Raw genomic sequence first — 22,074 nt, 5'->3', positions numbered from 1 at the left:
TTGGGTAGTAACTAGTTAAATAGTTAAAAGTTAAGTTAAAAAGTTAAAAAGTTAATAACTTTTAACTTAACTTAGTTAATTTTAAATGCCATAAAATTTAAACTTTACACTAGTTAATTTTAACTTAACTTATTAACTTTTTTTAATATCAGTTAATAAATAATTTATTAATATCAAAGTCATATGAAAATTGATGATCGTAATATATAAAATATATATATATATATATTGTATATACATATACACTGACAAGGGGATGATCAGGATTAGCCCCCTCTTTGAATAAGCTTGTGGTATGTTGTTGTCCTACCCTCCCACTAATTACGGTAAAACACTTTTTGATAACGCTCAAGCATTCCCGAGAAAAATGAGTTTAAAGTTTCCCGTGCTCGTTATATACCTATTTGTAAAGAAAGATTTCAGTGATCAATCGTAGATAAGAGCGTAAGGCGATTAATTACTGATTATTGCACCGTACGTTGCAAGTTCGAAGTCTAGGGGTTTTTTTTTTAATTAATATTGTTATAGTTAGTGCAATGTATTATATTTTTAATATATAAATTATTTTCCAATAGATTTGTTTAACATAGATGTATTTAACACATTATATAAATGGAAAGGAAAGAGAAGAATTAATAAAAATAATTTGGTATATTAGACATAATTTCATTTTATTTTACTTTTGCTATATTCGCTCTCGGAATTAGAAGATTCTAATGTTTTTTTTTTAAGGTAGAGGAATATGTTCTGTTATACTACCTGAGAATTTGTTTTCTTTGTGCTCGTCTTTCAGCAGTTTGAATGTTAGCCATTACATTCTTTCGAGCAAAAATGTATAGGTCACTTTGATACGTTATAAGTCTAGGAAATAAAATCATATCGATCTCAATTTTTTTTTAATTTGCAAGGAACAGTCCAAATTATACAATGATTATCATGATACTTGTGAAAAAAATTCATTCCACTCCGTGGAGTGCGTCAAACTGTGCCAATTTTCCGAGACAAAACACGTCCTTACTTTTGAAAAGAAGGCGGGAGGGGGGAAAAAAAAAATTCGAAATCTGACAAATGCTTCTAAGAGACTTCAAGCTTCAAAATAAAAAAAAATCTTTTAGATAAGACCATTTTCCGCGGAGTTATGATTATTTGAAGTTGAGTGAAATTTCGATAAAAATTTTTGTTGCGTTAATTTTGTTGCTCAGTATATATATTATATAATTATAAATTATATAAATATAATTTTGCTATAATTCATAAATATATATTCTCATTATTTATTGATACTTTATGGTTGCCTTTGTAAGTTTACGAAATAAAGCGCGCGTATAGTGATATATATAGATATTTTAAGCTTATTTCTAAAAAATGCGACTTTGGAATACAATTTTATCATATATGGTTGAATTTGTCGTTAAATGAGCTATAAGTTTTGCTATTAGACAAATTTTAACATTTGCAAAAATTGAAAGGGAGGGGAGGGATTTCGAAAAATATGACATTTTTGAAAAGTCTGATTGCACAATTTTAAAGTACATTAAAAACCATAAAACTTTTTTTTATATCTCTTATTGTTTTGACGGTATTCGCTAGAAATATAAAAACCGATTTTTTTCAGTTCCATTGAGCATACACAGGGTTTTGTCATGTATTCTATAGGTTTAAGTGGGAATGCTTACTGGCATAAAACTGTGAAAAGGCACTTTAAGATCAGTCTGTTATAGGCAGTTTTCGGAAGAACACTTTTTTCTATATATATATATATATGTGTGTTTCTAACAAACATTGTTAGAAAATTACAATATACATTTTTTAATAACATATATATTAAAATAATATTATATTTAAATTATTACATTGTAATAGTTTCTTCCGACAAAATTCAAAAAGAGAATAATAATAATATTTTAATTGTATTAATTTTAATATTTGAAAAGAATGAAATTCAATCCAGAACTGACATTAAAAGAGGAAAACATTATGTGTTATACTCAGCCTTGGTATACGAAAGAATATTTTGTATCATCTGGAAAGTCCATGGAAGTTAATTGTGGGTTTGGATACTCAACAAGATATTTTATCTTGCCAGAACTTGATGTAAAGTCGACAATAATAGGTATGTAATGTTGTAAAGAATATGTAACAATTTATTGACATAAATTTGTTTCTTAATTCAATTATGGCTTACAGGTACCGATAATTCGGAAAGTATGATAAAATATGCAGAAAGTAAATATAAAACCGACGAACGAATCGATTTTGAAGTTTTTGATATCCAAACCAAAAATTTATCTGAAAGATATATCGCAGAATTTGATAATATATTTTCGTTTCCCACTGTACATGCTCGTACTGATATTTGGTAAATATAAAATATATGTTGTAAAAAGAATAAAAGAGAGAGAGAGAGAGAGAGAGAGAGAGACAGAGAATCAATCTTATAAAATACGTGCTTGGTAAAAGTAACTTTCAATAAATAATATTTTTATACATTTTTAAAAAATTTTTTTGGCGTAACTATTTTTAAAAAAAATTTTTGCCGACATTTATGTAAACAATTTGATATAATATTAATATTTTGAGCAACAAAATGCTTTATATCAATTGATTTTATAATATTATGTTAAATATTAATATTTTAATATTTCATTAAATTAAGATTAGATTAAAATTTTATCTTCAATAATATTACTGAATGCACATATATAGACCTTAATAATTTTTATTTATTTTGTTTGACAGTCAAAAATTTCAAAATATTTATAAAATGTTAAAACCTGGTGGATGCCTTTATATATATATGGTTACATCTCACGATGCGTTTACATTATATAGACGAATGTTGAATCATCCAACTTATGGATTATTCTTCAAGGTATGTATTATTACTTTAAATATTATTTTGTTTATTTTTACTACGATTTTTAATTACTATTCTTATATTTACATGGTTTATAAAGGACTACATTACACCGTTTCATAATTGGACCAATCCTGCGAGAGAAGTAAATCATTTACTTAAACAAATCGGATTTATAGTTCAGCGCTCTAATTTTATGCCGTTAAGAAGATATAGGACAGAAAATCTTTTACGTAAGTATTCTTTTTTTAAAACATATGTATAATTATGAAAATGATGCAGATCAAAATCAAATTTTGCCTTATACAGCGATTTAATTGTAATACGTAAACGATCCGACAATAAAAGTGCAAAATATTTTGTTTTTTATGGCTAGAATGTTTTAAGTTTAAAAAAAATATTATATCCTGTAACATTATTAAAGATATCTCACCGACTCATTTTTGTAATTTAAAAGATGTGCCGGTCATGGTGTTCGGCCATTTTTTCAACTTAAAACTGACTATAAACTTTCACTTGTAGTAACTTACTCTAATTTACGACTCCTCAAAAATTTGATTACTGTGCGCATCTCAAACTTGAAATAATTATAAATTACATTAATCACACATATTGTTCGCTTGTCAAACTCCAATCAATTACAATAGATAGGAGACAATAGTTGCACAGCAACTATCCCTTTCTCGCATAAAACATGCTTATACATTCTTATGATATAAATCACATATAACGATCTTTTGTCTTTCTTATCGAGAAGTCCGCCCTCGCATAAATTATATCAAAAACTTACCTAATTTGTTATTTATTTAGAAATTTTCATATAAATATAATTTTTATGTAAAAGTTATTTTTTATTCCAACAGCTTATATTTTATCTGGCCTGTCATTTATAAACAAGCTGTCACCTCAACAACAAGAAGATGTCAAAGATGAGCTCACAAATGAATTTAATAAAATGGAGAAAAAGTTTGAACAAATGTATCGTATGGTAGCAAAAAATGTCAATTTTGATATATATGATACGTTAAGTATTTACGCATGTAAACCACCAGTAAATCAACGTCGATTATTTGTGTACATGAATTAATATTTTTCTAAGTATATTCTCTACATTGCATATAGACCTTACTAATTACTTATGTATTACAAATTTATTAAGATTTTATGTTAGATGATTCAACATTCGTCTATATAATGTAAACGCATCGTGAGATGTAACCATATACATGTAGCGCGCGAAGTTGGTCGAGCGGGTATAACACGGCGGTGTAAAATAAAATAAGGCGACGTTACATAGATATTAAAAAAAAAAAAAGAAAATAATAAATGTATGTTGTCTTCTCCTCTCTCTCTCCCTTCATTTCCCACATCTAAAAAGGAAAGTCTCTCATATCCCGTTCTCCCCCCCCCTCTCTCTTTCTCTCTCTCTCTTCCATTCCTTAACCCGAAACTCCCTTACAAATTGCCCAATGTTTTTAGGGACGCCCCACCCCTTACAGTCTAAAATTATTTCTGTCACTAACCCACTGCCCCTCATGCATCCCTTGTCTGTTCTAACCTTTCGTCTCATACATCTCCTTTCCCTTTGCTTACATTCCTCCACTCTCTCTCTCTTTCCCTTTCTCTCCTCTCTCCCTCTCTCCTCTCTCCTCTCTCTCTCTTCTTCTCCTGCTCCATTTCTCCATCTCCTCCTCTTCCTTTCTCTTCTCTTCTTTCCTCCTCTTCTCCTTCCTTCTTCCTCTTTCTACCTTCCTGTTTCTCCTCCCCCTCTCTCTCCTTTTTCCTCGCTCTATTTGTTTTCTTCTTCGTTCTTCGTCTCTCCCCGAATTTCCGTTCCTTTTCTCTCATCCCCTATAACCCGTCATCTCTTCCTTCTTCTCTATCCTCTGTCTCCCCTCCTCTCTCTTTGCCCTCTTCATCATTTCCAATATCCCCCCCCCCTCCCTCACTTCCTTATCCCCTCATTAAACTCTCATATCTTTCCGCTCTTCCCTCTCTTCTTCTTCTCCTTCTCTTCTTTTCTTCCTCTCTCCATCCTCTTTTCCTTCCCCTCCTTCCTTCATGCTTTCTCTTCTCCTTACCGCTTCTTTCCTCTCGTCCTTACTAATTCTCCGTGCCTCGCGTTCCCTTTCAGTCCTCCTCACCATCTTTCATCTCCTCCCTGCACTCCCTAGTCCCCCTCACCTTACTCTTCGCCCGTTTAACTCCTCTCTCCTTATCCATTTCCCTTTCCTTTCCATCTCTTCCCTTCTTTCCTTTTTCCTGTGCTTCTCCTCACTTGCTTTCCCTTCTCTCTGCCCTCTTCACCACTCACTTTGGAACACTCTTCTTCTCCTCTCTCCTCTCCCTTCCTTCCTCTTCTCTCTTCCCCTTGCCCCTCCACCATCCTTCTTTCCTCTTCTTCCTCCGTCACACCTCTTCCCTTCTCTCCTTTCTCTGCGTTCCTCCTCACTTGATTTCCCTTTTCTCTGCCTACTCAATACCCGCATATAACCTCCATCTGTCACTGTCCACGCCTCTCTCCATCATACACTCCATCATCTCCTTCCCTTCCATCCTCGTCCGTCTCAACTCCCGCCTCCCTCCTTGACCCTTCCTTCTCGTTCCTACCCTCCCTCTTCCTCCTTTACTCCGCTCTCTGATATACCAATATAATTTTGATCTTAATAAATAAAAAAATATTTTATATAAAATTATATTAATTGTAATCTTTATATTTATTTATTAACAGAAAATTTAACGTAAAATATATTATAAGCACAGAAAAAATTCGTAAACTTAAAATGTTATATAAATTTGAGAACAATTATTGTGCTTGCAAAATATTTTGAACTAGTTACAAGCAATCCATAACATATATAAATACTAGTTAAGAGAATTAATGATATTTAGCAATTGTTCTGTTTTTTTAAAGAATATTTTTTATTTTCCTCTGTTTTTCCATCTTTTTTAAATAAAAAATAGAGTGATCAAAACAATGTGTTTATTAGAAATAAATGGCATATCTCCTAAATAAAATTATTTTTTCGAGCAAATTGATATTTTTCTCTTTCTTTGTAGGGATATATTATAATCTTTTCTTTTTATATTTTGATAATTATTTACAGAAACTTACATGACACTTTTATTTTGACATATGTTATAGAGAATTTATTAATGAAACTTTTTTTTGCTTGTAACGAAAAAGCGGCCTTAACAACTTAACGTAAAAAATTAGTTTTTTTATGATTGCTCATTGAAGCAATATCATTACTGACGTCATTGTTGCGCTTATCATTGCCTCTAATAACGATGAAGCGATGATGACCTGCAGCCAAAATACAAAGCACCGAATGAGATTTCTATTCTATTGAATATCAGCGAAAACTCGTACAATTCCACTGGCGCGCCAAGAGTTAAAAGAAATGTCTTCCCACACTAATTGATTTCTTCATTTTCTTTCTTGTTTATCAATTATTTATTTATAAGTTATAAGTTAAGAGATCCTACTACGATTTCTGTCTTTAATATTTTCTAATTTATCTTTCCTTACCAATGTCTGGCTCTCTCCATGTCATGTTGATTTTCTCTTCTTGTTAAATTCTTTTTCAAAAATATTTAAATACTATATTATATAATTTTGATTGCATTAATTTTTCAATATTTTATTTTATACACGTGTACTTTGCTTGTTTCAATGTATGTTTGTAAGAAATTCTTTTTTCAAAATATGCTCTTTCTTTTGTCATTTTTTAAAATATGCACCCATTACAAGTAGACAATAGCCGAGAAGAAAATAAAAGAAAAATGTTATTTCTATAACCGTTTGGCTCTGAATAGGACTTCGATGCTGCAGACTATAAATTCCTGACACGTTACTTTTATACATGTATCAATACTCTTGAGAATTATATTTTGTAATAAATTTATTTATAAACATTTAAGAAAATTTAAAAAAATTTAGAAATTAAAAAAAATATGTAATATTTTTAAAATTAATATTCATTTAAAATTAATTTTAATATTCTTAAAATTTAAAGCTCAAATATTTGTTTAAATATGCATTCGTAATTTATAATAATGATATATTATTTTACAATAATGGTACCAGTCGCTCGGTTAAAAATCATACATAAATGAGTAAATATAAAAGACAATTACACAAAAACTTCATTAGTAAAAAAGATTTCTATAAAGATTTTTATTTTATGTCGTCAGTAGATAATTTTCTTTATCAGGCTAAAATATTATATGTATCTTTTAGTTAAATAATTCCACATTTATTACATTTTGCATTTGTAATGTTTGCATTTAAATCCTGTCATAAAAGAATTCTTCCGTATCTTCAAGGCACAATAGAACGCTAACCCCTCGTCGTCCCTTTTTAGGCTCACAGAAAGGCAAACGCGGAGACGCCTGCCCCCCATTGCACATCACCCATGAGCTGAAGCAGTACAGTTGTACCTTATATATTTTATTACTTTGTTTTATTAATACAATTTTATAATAATTATGCACTTTAAACCTTCCTTGGTTAATAAGACACTTATGTGCAAAAGATAAAATCAAACTATATTGTAATTATTGAAAATTAAAGTAAAAAACCGATTCGAAATTAAACTTGTTTAAAGTTTATTTTGAATTTTTAATGTAATATATTAAATGAATTACCCGAGAAACATTATAATATAAATTATATATAGTATGTATACTATATTTTTGTTTATATTCGGAAATATTTGATAAGAGCTAATTAAAATTCATCAATCTAATAGCGAACATATTTGTGTTGCAAAATAATATCACATGAATATAAAAATACACAGGTGATGGATGTATGACACAATTGAATAATTTTGTAAAGTCAAATAAAGTCAATTTTGAGTTAATTTATTATATTTGTAGATTGCTGAATATACGAATCTGAAATTTGTCAAATTTGACAAATTTAAAATAGTAGAATTAATATAAATATCAAAATTATCAATACATACATGTATTGTACATATATATAAATTTTATAAATTAAATATAGTGTAATATAAACATTTTACATGTCCAATAATATTGTTATTTAATAAAATAATCATTTATCACCATCAAAGTACTTGTATTTTGCATTAAGATATTTTATGTATAAACCTTCAATGTAGATTAGTATGATGTAACACAAGTAATCAAATTTTTTATTAAATAAAAATCTGATTGTAAATTATAACGATATATGTAATTTTTTTCTAAGTAACTTCTGACGCAATATGTTAATTAATAATTTATTAATTTTAATATTTAATTACTTGCTCTAAAGATGGCCTAAAAAATCAGGCCAAAACGTTCGTTAACAATTTTATAATTTACATTATACTTGTTTGCTGCACGAACTAAATTCGTTTAGTTGCCAAAAAATTTGGTGAATTTAACAGTTGTTTAGTTCCTTGTGATAAGCAACAGTTAATTAAATCAAGTGATATCGATTTTTGCATGAAAAGTACCCAACTAAATTATTTTGTTCGAAATACTATAACTATTTATATATATATTTTAAAATATTTAGTCATTTCAATATATTTATTTGATTTCCAAATATCGAGAGGACTAAACAATTTCGTGTTAATTAAAAAATATTGCGTATTTTTAAATAAATAATTTAGTAGGATCAAAAAAATTTTTGTTTATTCAAAGAACAGAGTTTATCAAATTTATTCTTTTAAAGTAACAAAAAGTTTCGCATTTGTTCAAATCATTTTGATAGATGGACTAAGTGTGATCGAAAAGAAACTAAATTTATTGTTGATAGACGTTTTTAAATTCATCAAATACTTAGTTGTTTGATGCATGATTTAGCTAAATATACATGTTATTTAACTCTATCGACAACTAAAGTATGTTATTGAAAATTACTTAATCATCGTGTTAAGTCAACTACTTTACGCGAATAGTAATTCAACTAAATCAAAACGACAAAGTACAAGTTTCATTTAGTCGAAGTAAACACAATAAATGTATAAATCGATCAGTAAGTTTTGATCATCGATTTTCATTCTACGATATCATAATGGTTGATCGATATTTTTGTTGGTTCCATTGTGCAATATTTAGTTCCGTTCAATTAATTCCGTTCAACCGATTTGAAACAATAATCATAAGTTTTATTCCATCAGATGAACAAAATCATTAACCAAAACTCGACGGATTTATAAATTTTATCTGTTTCTTTTGACTAAACAAAAGTTTGATTTAACGATTAAAATTTAATTGAATTTCGCTTGTGTTGTAATACCGCTAAGCGAGATGCCGCTAGTTTAATCGCACAGGATATCATTTTCAACATTGCCTGTTGCCATGTAGAAGGGGTATAAGGAAGAAGCCGAATCGCCGAGCCGTACACATACACGGCCCTTTCTTTGTGTGCGCTCATATGTTGCGTATCTTCTCACTGATAAAGTTATCCGTTGTAGAAGAAATGTGCGTTTTTTATATGTACACTGAAAAAAAAATTTATTTACTCTAAAAAAATATTTAGTTCAATACGTTCAAATAAGTATTTATTTAAATTAAGCAAAAACATATTTGAATCAATAAAATATATTGCTGAATAGTAAAATAGACAATATATTTTACTAATTTAAAAATATTCTTGCTTAATTTAAATAAATGCTTGTTTGAACGTATTGAACTACATATTTTTTTAGATTAAGTAAATTTTTTTTCAGTGTACGAAATTCGGGGGCTTAATCAACGCGCACACCGCGGTGCGCAGGCGGCACAGCGAGGACCTCGCGTAGAGGCCCTCATGGAGGGGAGAAGACGAGAACAGACTAGTCCTGACGGATACGAGTGTTTTACAAAAGTTTCGTGAAATACGTAATTATCTTACAATACTGTTTTTGTGTAGTTTCGTGGTTAATTATTACAAGTTAATCGTTAATTGTGAAACGTATGAAGAACAAACATTATGGCCAATATTATTCGCAGTTGGGGCCTGAAAGATTCGGTTGAATCAAACATAATAAAAGTATTAGAAGGTATGTATTATTTTAAAAAATTATTTATTATCGTTATTTGCAAGGTTCATTCTATAAGTCACACCGTTTTGTTTCGAAAATATCTACTGTATGTTTTCAATTGTGTAATTTAAGTTGTTAACGCATTTTTTACACATTTTCTTATGCAACAATTGATTATATCAAAATAATTTATCAGCAAAACCGTAAGATTTCATCATAATTTATTATGATTCCAATAATGTTTGGATTGCTATTTCTTTATTGTCATAAAATATTTTCCGTGATATACGGGTAAAAAGTGTTCGTAAAAAAATGTACACAAAGGTTTGGTATGCGTATGCGTATATATAGTACACAGTGTCTATCTATAAGCATACCATCAAATATCCATGTAGTAATGAAAGTACATTGAAGAAAAATATTTTCGATTTTACAATTTTATCCTCACAGTGTTCTTAGACAAAAATTTAGTTCGTAAAATGAAATATTTAGTTGAATGAAAGATTCTTTTGCTCAAGAAACAAAATTTTTTAAATGTTTGCAAAATGTTTTGTTAACGTTTTATGCTCATTTTGTCAAAGCAAACTTTTTGTCATCTTTTAGAATATAATCTAGTTTTTATAGTCTCTTAAAAAATTCGATTATATTCTAAAAGATGACAAAAAGTTTGCTTCGAAAAAATGAGCATAAAATGTTAACAAAACATTTTGCAAATATTTAAAAAATTTTGTTTCTTGAGCAAAAGAATCTTTCATTCAACTAAATATTTCATTTTACGAACTAAATTTTGGTTTGGTTTCGCATTTTATTCCAAATTCAGTTGCTATTCAAGATAATAATCATTGAATATTTATGCAATTTTTCTTAAGAAAATCAGATTAGTGACGATAATCTGTCCGATCTTACCCCGGAACTTATAAAGGAAATGATTACACCTATCGGATTACGACTCGAATTTTTAAAAAAATGGACGCTGGCGTACGCGCAAAAGAAAATACCTGTTAGTAGGCATAATGAATAAATATGGAGAATTTTTTTAATTTTGAATAAATTCATTTATTTAGCAACATTTATCGTTTATTGTATTAAACAGATCGAGAGTACGAATTCTGAGGAGACATTAGAGAATGCGACTTCTGTACAAAGTTCTTGCTCTTCTGTACAAGATTCATCAAACGATTACGTTTTAAAAAGACAAAACGCTTTTTCCGGAAAATTATCATACGCTTTAAGAACAAAAACTATATCAATCAAAGCAATTCTTAATACAAATATACAAGGAGAAGCAATACTAAAATCTTATAAAACATCAAAATCTTTGACCCGCAAATCACGGAATATCATCGTTGAGATCATTTTGACAGAATTAATGAATGAAACATGCCAGTAATTTATTTCACTTTTTTATATACGTTAAAATTTATATTTTCAAATATACATCTATATCTATACTATATCTATAATAATATTTTATTAATTAATTTTAATACTTATTAATATTTGTTATTTTTATTCAATATTAATTTTTATTATATTTTATTAGTCTAAGAAATGAAGATTTTGAACATCTAGCAGAGGCGATAGTAAAAGATTTTCCCACCGAATCCGTTTCCACGTATTATATTCCTGCGATTCCTAAAAAGTTATCTCGCGTTGGAAAATCAGTAATTTCCCGCGGAAAATTTGTTGACAAATATCGTAACAAATTACGTCAACTAAAACGCATTCGCGTGGGTAATCCATTGGCAGAAATTACAAACTTTCAACAAACCGAATCTTCTGATTTATCCTCCGATGAAGGTACCAGGCAGTTTTTTCAAATTTACTTATATTTAAAATTAAAATATATACTATATAGTTAAAATTTTATTTTTATATGTCTCAAATGGATTAAATTTAAATTTTTTCATAATCTATAGAAACTATTCGTGAAGCTGAAGGATGGCTCAAAAGTCATTCCACACCGTGCTGGGAAATCGTCGTCAATAAATGGAAACTTACTGCTGAACATCGACACAAAATTATAAAATCAAACCGGAGTTTGAAATTGTGCCAAATTTTTGAACGATGGTCTATTTTAAAACATCCGAATGCATACACATTAATTGAGGAGGATTATGTATTTCTGAATCTACCAGCGTTAAAACTGACTCTAGAAAATTGGAAAACTTTTTTTGCAAAGATATTGGTAATTCGCCCACCAAAAAAAGATGACGACAACGCGCGATCTTTATTAGAATTGATTCAACAAGAAGAATTGACGGACAGTAAGCATCTTTTTCTGTAAGCATCTTGTGTATACTACTTTCACTTCAATTCATTTTATTTGATTGCACAGATAGCAGAATCGTTCTGCAGTTAGAAGACTGCTACCTCATTTACTTCCACCGAAAGGTCGCATACATCTAAAAAAGAAACAATGGAAATCCTCAATAACAGAGTGCAAGGATAACCTGGTAATTCAAACAACAGTAAGTATGATAATTAAAATTCGATATGATTTTTGACACTGTTTTCTATTTAATATGTATAATTTTGCATAATTTTATATAATTTTCCGCAGTTAATAGCTGACATCACAAAAATCCAAGAAAATCGAAGAATAGTAGCGGCGAATCTTGGTATAACCTTGCAGCCATATATTATCTCTGTCGGCCCAACAATTTCCGAAGTTAGTGATTTGTTTATAGCAGTTGATACCACCGTATATAAGGTATCCTCAGCCTTAGAAGCAATCGATTTATGCTTCAAAATTTTTCATACGCTTGATGTCGAATATCCACTCGAAAGTGCCCATCTATGGTTATTGTTTCAATGAGTACTGTACGATTACATATGCAATGCAGATAAAATGACGCCGTATGTAACCGAAACTATTTCTGACATTAGAACAGTTGAAATATCCACGCGTAGTTAATTATATATGACAAAATTTTTTAAATTTTATTTTGAGATCTTATTTTGTTGTTTGAAGAAAACGACATTTTTTCTTTTACTTTATTTTGCCCTTTTTGGTAGAATTACCAAGATCTTTGCAAAAAAATTCATTTCTTTCATTAAAAAGGAAACTGAAAACTAAAAATATTTTAAAAAATTTTGTTTTAATTTTACGAAAATAAAAGAAACAGAAAATGATTGTGTGCCCTTTCTGTTATAAAAGATTTGATTCTAAAATTTATTTCATTTTTCACGTCAAAATGCAGCATAAAGTAATGATGTTATCAGTTTGCAAATGTTATCAAAATGGGTGTTCGAGAACTTTTAACAATTTTTATACTTATAAAAGACATTTATTCTTAAAGCATTGTATATCATTTAACCGAACAAAAATTCAAAATAAAAATTCTAATATTGCTAATTGTAATGTTTCGAAATTAGAAAGTTTAACTGCTTTTAGTCCTGCCTCTATCAATTCATTTGATGAATTTTCACAAGCTAGATGTTCTTTTAACGAGTCATCAGTTTCAAATATTGAAGATTTCGAGTTCATAGTAAAAAAAGAAATCTCATCCTTCGTTCCTCAACTCTATTCTGTGTCAATTCTTCCACGATCATTCATTTTTAGTTTAATTAATAACTTGAATAATTTGTATAATCAGATCTTAATATCGATTTTACAGCAAAAATGTAATTCTACAGATCCCAAACAATCACTATCGGATCTTATCAAAATGTTAACTATAATGCAAAATGGGTTTGATTATTTCAAAACTGATCATCAAAGCTTAAAATATTTTGAAAGTTCGGGTGCACTTATTAAACCACATTCGATTAACATTTTTGCATCATTAAGTTCTCGTTTAACTGGAGGAAAACGCGAAGCTATCATATCAAATACAGAGATTCAAGTTATAAGTATAAAAATGGTCTTGAAAAAATTTATGGAACTGCCAAATATTTTATCTACAATTTTAGTACACATTCAAGAATGTAAATGTAGTGAAGCAATAGTTTCAAATCTTCAAAGTGAATTGTGGAAGAATATTGAGTTGAAATTTGAGGGAAAATTCGTATTTCCGTTGTTATTATATTTTGACGATGTTGAGATCAACAATCCTCTTGGTTCTCATGCTAACATACATAAACTCGGTGCCGTCTATTTCTCATTAGCATGTATTCCATATGAATATAGCAGTATACTGGAAAATATTTTTCTTGCGCAACTCCATAACTCAAGTGATCACAAATTTGTTGGTAATATAAAAGTATTTCGCAATATCGTTGACCGATCTTTCAAAAAATAGATTGATAGTAAGTGTAGATGGACAGGAAAAAACGATATATTTCTCATTACTAGCAGTTGTTGGTGATAATCTAGCTATAAATGATATTTTCGGTTTTGTGACCAGCTTCAACTCAAAAAATTGGTGCAGAATATGTACAGCGGACAAAATCAAAACACAAAGTCAAGTTAAAGAAAACCCTCACATGTTACGAACTGTTGAAAATTATAGACAGCACTGCAAAAATTTTTCTACTGACATTAAAGCTGAGTGCATTTTTAATGAAATTCCAAACTTTCATATTATAGAAAACGGAACTGCTGATATCATGCATGATGTTTTTGAAGGGATATGTAGATATGAGATTGCAAAAATTTTAAATATTTTTATTACTAAAGAACATTTTTTTTCTCTCAAAATTTTAAATGAGCGCTTGCATCATATTGATTGTGGTCGAAACTTTTCAAAAAATGTACCAGTTTCAATTTCAAACAATGCTCTTAAAACGCAATATTTGATAATCTCAGCATCGGAAATGGTTTTTCTAATCCAACATTTCGGTATTCTCATCCCTGTGATCTCGTCCCTGTAAATCATACAGTTTGGGAAGTTTTCTTGACTTTGCGTGAAATTATTAGTATCGTAATGAGTTCAGCGTTTACATCTGCAACAACCGAACTACTCGAAACATTGATATCCGAACACCATTCCTTGTATTTGGAAGTTTTTGCTGAGTCACTTAAACCTAAACACCATCTTTTACTACATTATCCACGACTTTTAAAACAATTCGGGCCACTCAAACATTTATCGAGCTTGCGTTTCGAAGCAAAACATAAAACATTCAAAGACAATGCTAAAGTAATAATGTCACGTAAAAATTGTCCTTATACTTTGGCATTGAAACACCAACTCGCTTTATGTCATAGATTTCTTTCTGGAAAAGGATTCTCTAATAGATTAAGTTGGGGGCCTACATTAAACCAAAGAATAAATGATCTTGAAGATTACTGTAACTTTAAACATGTTCTTCCATTAGACATCCAATGCAAACATATACTTGATACTTGGGTTAAAAACAATGGTATTATTTATCATAAAGATGTAGCTATAGCTACACATTTAGATAATAATAATATCGTGTTTGGTAAAATTCGTTATATAATTATTGATAATATGGACCAGATATTATTTATATATGTAGAGTTGCATACTAAAGGTAGTGACAGACATTATTGCGCATATGAAGTAACGGAAACATGTGTCTGGAAACTTACTAGATTAAAAGATTTATTCATATATGATCCTCAAAATGTGATTACAATGGCCAATGGTAATTTATATATTTTATTTGACTAAGTGTAATTATTATCTATACTACATGTAATATAAAATGTTTTTTATATGTTTCATGTTTCTTTTTTAGATGTAATTTAGACTGTAATTAATAAACATATATATTTTATGATATTTTCTGTATCTTTTTATTCGTAATTTTCATTCCAGAAACACAGTTAATATTTTTGCAAACTAAACTATCTTATTATCCTACGAAATTTCAAATTCTATCAACCGACTATAAGGCTCCATTCACGAAGAAAATTTTATAGTAAAAATTACTATGGTGTGTAGTAGTTGCGGACCATCAGAATTATTTTGAAGTAAATTACTATGTAAAACTGTAAAAATTACGTAAATTCACGTAATTTTTACAGTTTTACATAGTAATTTACTTCAAAATAATTCTGATGGTCCGCAACTACTACACACCATAGTAATTTTTACTATAAAATTTTCTCCGTGTTGAAAGAAATATTTAGTTCTAATAAAACATCATTGGGAAGGATTAACTAAATGACTTTACGAAAAGAACAAAATTATTATGTTAGCTTAACATACTATTTAGTTTCTTGAATTATATGATTTATATTATTCAACTTCTATATTGCAATTTTTCAACAAATTCTTTGGTTTGGCAAACTGAGCCTTTATTAATTTAACAAAAGTTTTATTTAAAACCGCAAGTGCATCAGTACATAAATTACAATTTTTTTTTCGTTCATGTAAATCTATACTTATATCAACAAAATTCTGTTGTCTGTCAACGAAATATTCATATAAATGATGTGTTCTTATAGATACATGAATCATATCTTTCATTCATGTGACAAAATATTTATTTATACCAAAGAAGTATTCAGTTGCTTTCACTTTATATTTTGCTATACGCTTCATATATTTCATTCCTCTAAATAAACTGGAAATCTTTTTAGTTAATATTTTGTGGTCTTAACAAATTTTTTATTTAAATAAAAAGAATTTGTGTTGTCTTGATAAAAGTTTTAACTAAAATAGCAAAACATTCGAATGTACTAATCATCGACATTGTTCCTTTAACTGAGTTAATAAATATATAAACAGTATATTTAATCCATTCAACAAGATATTCACTTCTGTTTAATTGATATTTTCTTATTTCGATTATATATTTATATACAGAGATCAAAAGTTTAGTGTAAATAACATAATTTTAGATGCTTTATAATTCCATAAATATGAATTTTAATTAAATTTGAATCAATATAACTAAATTCTTGTTCCATTACATTGTATATTTTGTTGTTTGGAACAATCCTTCGGTTAAAAATAAATCGGCTTTGTTAATTCAAATCACGATCTATCCAAGACAACAGAATCTATCTACAATTTAAACAAACGTGTTCGTATATCAAAAAAATATTTTGTTGTAATAACTGTACATCATTATACTGAACTTTCTGTTTTGATGGTTTGAATAATACTTTCTTTACAACATCAACAAATTATTTCGTAATATTTTAGTAATATTTATTTGAACGTATCGGACTAAATTATTTAGTTGGGCTAAACAAATTTTACCTATTTCAACCAAATTTTTTTTTCAGTGTATGCTTAGTAAAATATTTGATTTACTTTTAGTAAGCAAAAAACATAAAATTAATATTTTTAAATATTTATTTAAATGTGCGTTTTATAAACATTTTAAACATAATGTTTTTATGATAAATTGTTAGCTAATAATATAACACTTTTAAATAATTAAAAAAATATTTTTTAATTGTTATTTTCTTAGTAAGCAAAAGACACAAGATCAATATTTTAAAATATTGTTTTATGAAATGCTATATATATATATATATATATATATATATATATATATATATTTGATTAATTTTAATTATATTTTTAATTTTAGAAAAAGTTAGATAATTTTTCCGTGTGTTTTTAAATCTTTCTGTATTTTTTCAATATTCTTTCAGTATTTTTGACATATTTAATCAGTGTATTAATAAAAAACAGAATATTAAAAATTAATGTATCAAAATTATAATACTATTATATTATTTTAAATATCTTTAAGAAAAAGAATTAACAATAAGAAAGAAACGAGATAAGATTATCGGAAAAGACAGACGACACTGCACAGATGGAGAGCAAATAGAAAAAATTAAGATAAAAATCATAGAAAAAGTCGCTTAATGCCTTTAAGAATTATTTACAAAGAGAGAATTTACAATTAAGAGATCGATTAATCTAGCGAGACAGTTTATTTGAATCTCACAAAGCGCGCCAGTGAAATTGAACGAGTTTACAGTGACACATATGCATTCTATAGAAATCTTCTCGTGAAGTGCTCGTATTCAATATGAACTCGAAATTCAATATGTAATGTAGATACTATACCAGATAATTAATTCATGTTAACAAATAATTGACGTTGATTTACTAGTGGTTTGCATGCGTAAATATTTAACATATCATATATATCAAATTTGTTTTTCTTTGCAGTCGGTACGATACATTTGTTGAAACTTTTTGTACGTTTTACTAAATTGATTTGTGAGCTCATCTTTGTCGTCTTCTTGTTGTTCAAGTTGACATCTTATTTACAAATGACAGGCCAGATAAAATATAAGCTGTTGGAATAAAACATAATTTTTATATAAAAATTAGATTTATATAAAAATTTATCTAAATAAATAACAAATTAGGTAAATTTTTGATATAATTTATGCGAGGGCGGACTTCTCGATAAGAAAGACAAAAGATCGTTATATCATTGATATGTAATATCATAAGAATGTATAAAGATGTTTTATGAGTGAGAGTAGTAGCCGTGCAAGTATTGTCTTCCATCCATTGTAATTGATTTTGACAAGCGAACCACATGTGTGTGATCAATGTGATTTATAATTACCATTCAAGATCGAGATGTGCACAGTAATGAGATTTTTGGCAGGAGTCGTAAATCAAAGTAAGATTTATTGCAGGTTTCTTTAGGGTCAGTTTTCAGTTGAATGACCAAACATAATGAGCATAAAATCCATTAGTGTAGAGAGACATTTCTTTCAAGTCTTGGCGCGCCAGTGAAATTGTATGAGTTTTCGCTGACATTCAGTAGAAATTAAGGCTCGCTATTATATATGTAGGAATATATTAATAAATGGATATTAATAATAGAATTATTCTGAACGATGTATCTGAGAAAGTAGTAAAAGTAAAATTTTTCATTAAAGATTTTCATTTTTTCTTAACGCCACAAGTACGCATACATATAAAGAACAAAAGGCAGATGCATTTAAAAAAGCTTGCTTTCCCATTGAGTCAAAGAAATTGTATTGTTTCGGAAAGACAAATGATTTTTATTAAAAGAAAACTCTTATGAAACAATTTACGTTACACATGTATGTACAGAAATTTTCTAAAGAAAAATTTTCTAAAGAAATATTGAAACCTTAGAATCTCATATATGTCTTTTGTATGAACTTTAGAGATGTGTGATGTTGAAAAAAGGATCAGTGGTCAAATATTTTATTACAAAGATTATTACAAAACGCTGAGAAGATGTTACACACACAGAATGCTGCTATAACTGTCGTAAAACTATATATCAGAGTATTAATAATATAAATTATATTAAGATTATCGAAAGAGCTCCGAATTAATAAATATAAATAAGTAAGTAAGAAAGAGGCAATAGGAGCAATGAGATGTGAATCAAAATTATAAGTTTTTTATATAGGTGATGTGTCGCAGGTATATTGACATTAAGTACATTAGTAACATTCTATAGAATGACGGAAATTATAATAAAAATTTGAACGTTTCGATTCATGTTTTGAATCCTCTTCAGCATAATATATAAATTAAATAAATGAATTATAAATAGATAAAAACGAAATTAATGAGAAAACATCGCATAATAAAGGCGTAAGACATGTGTGAACTAAAAATCGTGATCGTATTCGCATGATTAAATGGATCAATGCCTTAGAACCGCTGTACATATTTGTCGCATGTTAGTTGTATAAATTACATATATATAAAACGATCCAACTTGTTCGGCTCTTTTATTGTATGGCTTGCATAATAATCCCGCGAGGCAATTCTCCGAGGTTTCCAGACCGAGGGAGGTATGCAGTTAGATTGAGGGGTTAAGTCTGTATTAGTAACCATCTTTAGTAACCATTAGTAACCAAGAGACCATCTGTACCATCGGCATAACCACACGTTAAACATCAGTTGCGCGATATATATACCATAGATTCAACAACACACAAACGGAATGCATATCCTGTAAGCTTTTTCTGAGTCACCACCATTATACACAAACTAGCGGTAAATAACTTTATTACAAACAGGTATTTATTATACTCATTTTACTAATACAGACTTAACCCCTCAATCTAACTGCATACCTCCCTCGGTCTAGAAACCTCGGAGAATTGCCTTGCGGGATTATTATGCAAGCCGTACAATAAAAGAGCCGAACAAGTTGGATCGTTTTATATATATGTATGTTATACAACTAACATGCGACAAATATGTACAGCGGTTCTAAGCATTGATCCATTTAACCATGCGAATACGATCACGATTTTTAGTTCACACATGGCTTCATCACTTACGCCTTTATTATGCGATGTTTTCTCATTAATTTCGTTTTTATCTATTTATAATTCATTTATTTAATTTATATATTATGTTGAAGAGGATTCAAAACATGAATCGAAACGTTCAAATTTTTATTATAATTTACGTCATTCTATAGAATGTTACTAATGTACTTAATGTCAATATACCTGCGACACATCACCTATATAAAAAACTTATAATTTTGATTCACATCTCCTCGCTCCTATTGCCTCTTTTTTACTTACTTATTTATATAAATTATATTATCTAATAATATTAAAAATATGAGAAATTTTTATCAAAATATTAATTATTTCTTTGTAAAACACATTGCCTCTAAATATTATATTATAAATTTAAAAATTTATAATATATTACGTAAATAATAAATTACAAAATATAAAACATAACTGTAAAATATTACAATTATATGCACAAACGTTTTTTATTTAAAACAAGTATCAATGATATGTATTAAGTTGGTCAAAAAGTCTTTTCATATTTTATGGAAAAAAGATGAATTTGTGAACGCGGATTACCAGTCTCGGAATTCGCTTGTCGTCTAATGTGCTTTCGAGTCAAACGAACACTGTAGGGCCTGAGACCTGTTAATGACCTCGAAAGTCCCTTTGACTAGATGATTAAACCGTTCGTTCGATGGTTTCTTTTTGTTAAGAAAAAAAATCCCTGTTGCACAGAACAGGATCTAGTGCGATTTTGAATTAGAAAAGCAAAACCAAGATTAATTAATTAAATAAATTTTCTATTCTGGTATATTATCGCAAGCGGATGTAACATAAGGGTAGTCTATCAGGCGAGCATGTGTGGCATCATGTATTGTAATAAAAAAAAACGTGATTCGTATTATTTTAAATCAAAATAAATCTGCTTTCTTTTTTTCTCTTTTATTTATATTCTCATTATTTCTTCTAATTTTTGTTTCTTTATATTTATATTATTTTTGATAAAATCTCAAAAATATAAATGTAAAATTAATACAAGTGTTGAAAAGAGATGTTTATTTATCTTTAAATTAACATTGTTATAATAAAAGATACACAATATTAGATAATAATATTGTATAATAATGTCAATGTGTGTTCATGTACGTAAGTATGTATGTATGTACATGTGTTTTATTTCTCCCTTTCTTTCTCTCTCTCTCTCTCTCTCTCTCTCTCTCTCTCTCTCTCTTCTCTTTTCTCTCTTTACCCATTATATAGTACATTTAATATATAATTTAATATATAATATATTTAATATATTGTATAAATTTATATTGAGAGAGAAAGAGAGAGAGAGAGAGAGAGAGAGAGAAGGGGAGAAATAAAACACATGTACAATGTACATGTAAAACACTATGCCAGAGATATAACAAAAGGCAGACGATTTCTTTGAAACGTAAAATTTTTAACAATTCCTCACAATGCATTACCTGCGAGACCCTACCTTCGAGCTATGAAAATTTTTGTATGTATACTCATGTGACAACTGCATAGTGGAGGAAATAGGCTTATATATAATTCCAGACTATGGGTATATGTAGACATACTATAAGGAACTTCTGCTATCTATTTGCGACTTGTGCTTTCGGTAATCGGAAAAAATATAAGAACAGTATCTCAGTGAATTGTGTATACTTTTAAACAGGGAATTAATTTTATGCGAATAGTTTGGCGTTTGTAATATTCAAGTGTTTAAAATTATATTATTTCTTTTTTTTTGTGTTTTACTTTTTTCGTAATGAGTATGATAACGTGCTTACCTGAAGAAGTTATAGATATCATACTTGGCAACAATGATATCAGCATGGAGGATATCACCAACTTCAGATGTGTGTGTAAACAATTTCAACACGTAGCTAAATACAACAAGTTTAAGCAAAAAAAGTTTTATCAGAGGTAAATTTTTTTAAAGATAATTATTTGTTTGTAATTTTTACAGAGATAATTATTTGTGTAAATTTTTCGCAATTTGATTTCATTAATTTATCACACACTCAATTCTACAAAAAGTATATTTTGTAAAAATGTAAAAAATAAAATCAATGTAA

The 22,074-nt window shown here is 28.5% G+C and overlaps 1 protein-coding gene and 1 long non-coding RNA gene across 2 annotated transcripts; both read left to right on the top strand.

Annotated features, from left to right (window-relative positions):
* The first annotated feature begins 1,922 nt into the window (after positions 1 to 1,922).
* Positions 1,923 to 4,139, top strand: LOC140670564 (juvenile hormone acid O-methyltransferase-like). The gene is made up of 5 exons (XM_072901222.1): positions 1,923 to 2,113; positions 2,188 to 2,359; positions 2,740 to 2,872; positions 2,958 to 3,090; positions 3,721 to 4,139. The coding sequence occupies exons 1-5, from the start codon at positions 1,936 to 1,938 to the stop codon at positions 3,942 to 3,944; spliced, it is 840 nt and encodes a 279-aa protein (XP_072757323.1). The 5' UTR covers positions 1,923 to 1,935; the 3' UTR covers positions 3,945 to 4,139.
* Positions 4,140 to 9,482: 5,343 nt separating this feature from the next.
* On the top strand, positions 9,483 to 10,937 carry LOC140670300 (uncharacterized). The gene is made up of 3 exons (XR_012047543.1): positions 9,483 to 9,700; positions 9,812 to 9,861; positions 10,713 to 10,937. It is a non-coding gene; the product is annotated as an uncharacterized lncRNA (long non-coding RNA).
* The last annotated feature ends 11,137 nt before the right edge of the window (positions 10,938 to 22,074 follow it).

This window comes from Anoplolepis gracilipes, chromosome 10 (genome assembly GCF_047496725.1).
Source record: "Anoplolepis gracilipes chromosome 10, ASM4749672v1, whole genome shotgun sequence".
NCBI classification, from domain to species: Eukaryota; Metazoa; Arthropoda; class Insecta; order Hymenoptera; family Formicidae; genus Anoplolepis; species Anoplolepis gracilipes.
The sequence above is the reverse complement of the archived record's forward strand: the minus strand, read 5'-3'. Positions and strand labels throughout refer to the sequence as shown.